The 3,405-nt window shown below is 29.7% G+C and overlaps 1 protein-coding gene across 1 annotated transcript; it reads left to right on the forward strand.

Annotated features, from left to right (window-relative positions):
* Positions 1–1,529: 1,529 nt before the first annotated feature.
* On the forward strand, positions 1,530–2,363 carry LOC106297288 (putative FBD-associated F-box protein At1g50980). Its single transcript, XM_013733562.1, has one exon. The coding sequence runs from the start codon at positions 1,530–1,532 to the stop codon at positions 2,361–2,363; it is 834 nt and encodes a 277-aa protein (XP_013589016.1).
* The last annotated feature ends 1,042 nt before the right edge of the window (positions 2,364–3,405 follow it).

The raw sequence follows: 3,405 nt of genomic DNA on the forward strand, positions 1-3,405 counted from the left end.
CGACCGAAGAGTATATATATATACATAAATTGATTAAACAATAAAAATTGATCCTTTGTGAAAAATATCAATACGCAAAGGAGAAAGGAGTAGAAAAAAATGTGTTGATGAAGAGTTAAGAAAGAGGAAGAAGATGATTGTGATGTTTTACTGCAATGAAATAGTAATGTATTAAAGGCATAAAAATATGGTTTAGAATCAGTGTGCTGGCACACCTAGAGATGAATAGAGACATATGCCAAATCTAATGAAATCGTAGACAAAAGGGTATTATGGGAACAATACTGCCAAAATTCTACTGTGAATTGGAGTTTTATGGCTCGTAGGACATTTACTTAATATTGGCTCATAAAAGGTATATACAGCCAATTATCTCTATATAGTATGACCCATATATTTTTGGTTTGATTATTATCCAACCAACTGCTAAGAGAGAACAATTTTCAATCCTACTAGTTTTATAAAATGTTAATTTAAACTAGAATTTTATCTGCACATCCGTATGGGGGTGTTTTATTTTTGTAATGAACTAAATATAAGAAAGGCTGTGCTTTTTATTTTTATATGATATTATTTGTTTATACCGATATTTAAATAATATCAAATATTTACTATAATACAAATCATCTTATTTGAAAAAATTTACCGTTTTCATTTATCATTTTATATAGTTAATAATAATATTTTTATTTTATATTTGAAAGAGATAAGAAAATTACTTTCTAAAAAATATTTTTCAAATATTATTAAAATATATTTTTAAAAATAATCAATTTAAATTTTTCATTATCATTAAAAATATAAATCTTTTAATATGATTTTAATTTTGATTTATAAGAAATAATAAACTAATTTTAATATCTAATTATAATTATGATAATTAAAGTTTACATTAATTAATTTCGAAAATAAGTTTTAGAAAGGTTTTTTATTGATTTTGTTAGCATTTTATTTTATAATACACATTTCATTTCAAATAAAATGATAAAGATAATAAAAGATATTATATTTACATTATGTAAAATTTGATATAGTTTATATGGAATGGTCCAAATAAAAAGTCACACATAAGAGAATTCATGACTTAAATAGTATTGGATTGTTACCATTAGTCAAGTTTTATTTCTTTTCAGTCAACATCTAATGCATGCATTTAGGCTATAAATCCAGATATATTCTAATAACTTTTTTAATATGGAAAAATATATTTACATTTCTGGTAACCACATTGACTATAAATACTTCTGTAATAGGGTGTTTTATTCTTTTTTCCTCATTTTAAGATGGAAATAAAAAGAATAAAATAAGGAAAGGAAAAAATGTAACGTATATTTGAAAAGCAAAGTCTGAACACGATTCTCATTGGGATATCAAAACTCTATAAAAGCATACATACACAGATTTGTAGAATTGAAGAGAGCACAATCACAAATACAAGATAAGGTTTAGATCTTTTCCAAAAAAAAAAAATCACCGGTTGAGTTTAGGGTTTGTTCCTTGGTGATGAAAATTTGGTTATTGTCAAAGCAATGAGGAATCAGAATCGTAGGAGTCCTAGAGGGGATAAAATCAGTGAGTTTCCAGACGAGTTGCTGTTGAAGATACTGTCTTTTCTACCTAGTAAAGATGTTGTAGCCACGAGTGCCATTTCAAAACGGTGGAAGTCTCTTTGGAAGGAGGTAAATACATTCAGATATGATGCTACTCCTCCATATCCTCGCACTTGTCAAATGTTTGATCTATTCATTAGAAGCAGATCAAATGTAGAGAGCTTACAGCTCAAGCTGAACCCAAATAACTCGATACAGGACATCAGAGATTTGGTTAATGATGCAGCTTCTCGCTCTTTGAGAGAGCTGAGAATAGAGATGATTTACAAATCCTTTGAGTTTCCCCAAAGCTTGTATCTTTACCCACAACTTGAAACCCTCATACTTGAGAAACTTAGTCTTGTGGATATTCCACCTAATGTTTCTTTGATTGGCCTCAAGAAACTCAACCTTTTATCGGTTAGATTCTCAAACGACGAGTCTGTGCAAAGGCTGCTAAGCATCTGCCCACGTCTTGAAGACTTGGTGGTGAGAAGAAGCACATATACCAATGTGATGGTATTTACTATCGATGTGCCAACGCTGAAGTGTTTATCTATCGATAATACGTCTGGGGAATCTCGGCCTGAAGGTGTTCATGGGTTTGTGATTAATGCACCTTCTTTAAGGTGCTTTAGCATTAAGGACACCTTCAGCAACTATGTTCGGTTTGGAGATATGCCCGAGCTGGTCAAGGCGAGTGTCAACATTATTTGTGACCAACCTATACTGACCGCGAGAGAGAAGGTGCAAAGTACATCATCGAAAATTTGAGTCATCTAAAAAAGGCTGGTGCATTCTACTCAAAATATGAAACATGATGTACTGAAGTATTAGAATGTGTGGCTTGTATTGTATGCTTCTGTTTGAATAACTTCTTTGTTATTAATAAGTTGGAATAGGTAGTTTCCAACATATCTTGTTGTTATTTGCTATCTGTGTTTATTATTAATAAGTTGAAATAGGTAGTTTCCAACATATTTCTTGTTATTTGCTATTTGTGTTTCTTGCGTGGAATATACCCAATTAAGGTCCAAATTAGCTGAATGTCCATAATTATGGATAACCCAAAAAGAGTAACTTTTTGACACTGTGCGGACGAAAATACCCTTATGCTTTATCGAAAACAAGTAACTCTAGATTTATCAGCTAAATATTTACATAGCAGGTAACAATCTACATATCAACTAACATATCAGTTAATAATTTCAGTATCATCTAACAATCTATGTATCAAACAAATGTATCGACTAACAAATCATATATCAGTTAATGAAACTATTAACAATTAATTAGTTATCTATCAAATAGCCCCAAAACTATTTGTAACAGCTAACACTTCATGTATCGATTAAGAATCCATTAAAATCTAAATAATAGCAGGTAAGTAATAAAATACCTACTAACGTATATATTATCTAAAAGTTGATTGTGAGTCAAAATTAGAAACATTGGAATTGAGGTGAGATAATAAGATTAGCATTATGGATGTCAAAAGAATCAGAATAAAAAATAAAGATTTGTGTTGAATTAGAAGATGATTTGAAGAATCTATACGAAAGATAAAGAGATTAGAACACATAAAAGGGAAAAGAGAGAGAGATAGAGATAAAGGTATTATAGTCATAAAAAATATTAAAAGAAAACAAGGATATATGACAAATTATATGGAATTTTGGGTGCATTCTTACCAATTACTCTTCTTATTATTGAGTCAGTGAAGGATTGATTGTCCTGTCATTATGTATGTTTCTCGGTTTCATCATGTATAACAATAAGGAAAACATTGCTCTATAGTCTATGATCAAATGTAAGA

The sequence above is a fragment of the Brassica oleracea genome, chromosome C6 (genome assembly GCF_000695525.1).
Source record: "Brassica oleracea var. oleracea cultivar TO1000 chromosome C6, BOL, whole genome shotgun sequence".
Classification (NCBI taxonomy): domain Eukaryota; kingdom Viridiplantae; phylum Streptophyta; class Magnoliopsida; order Brassicales; family Brassicaceae; genus Brassica; species Brassica oleracea.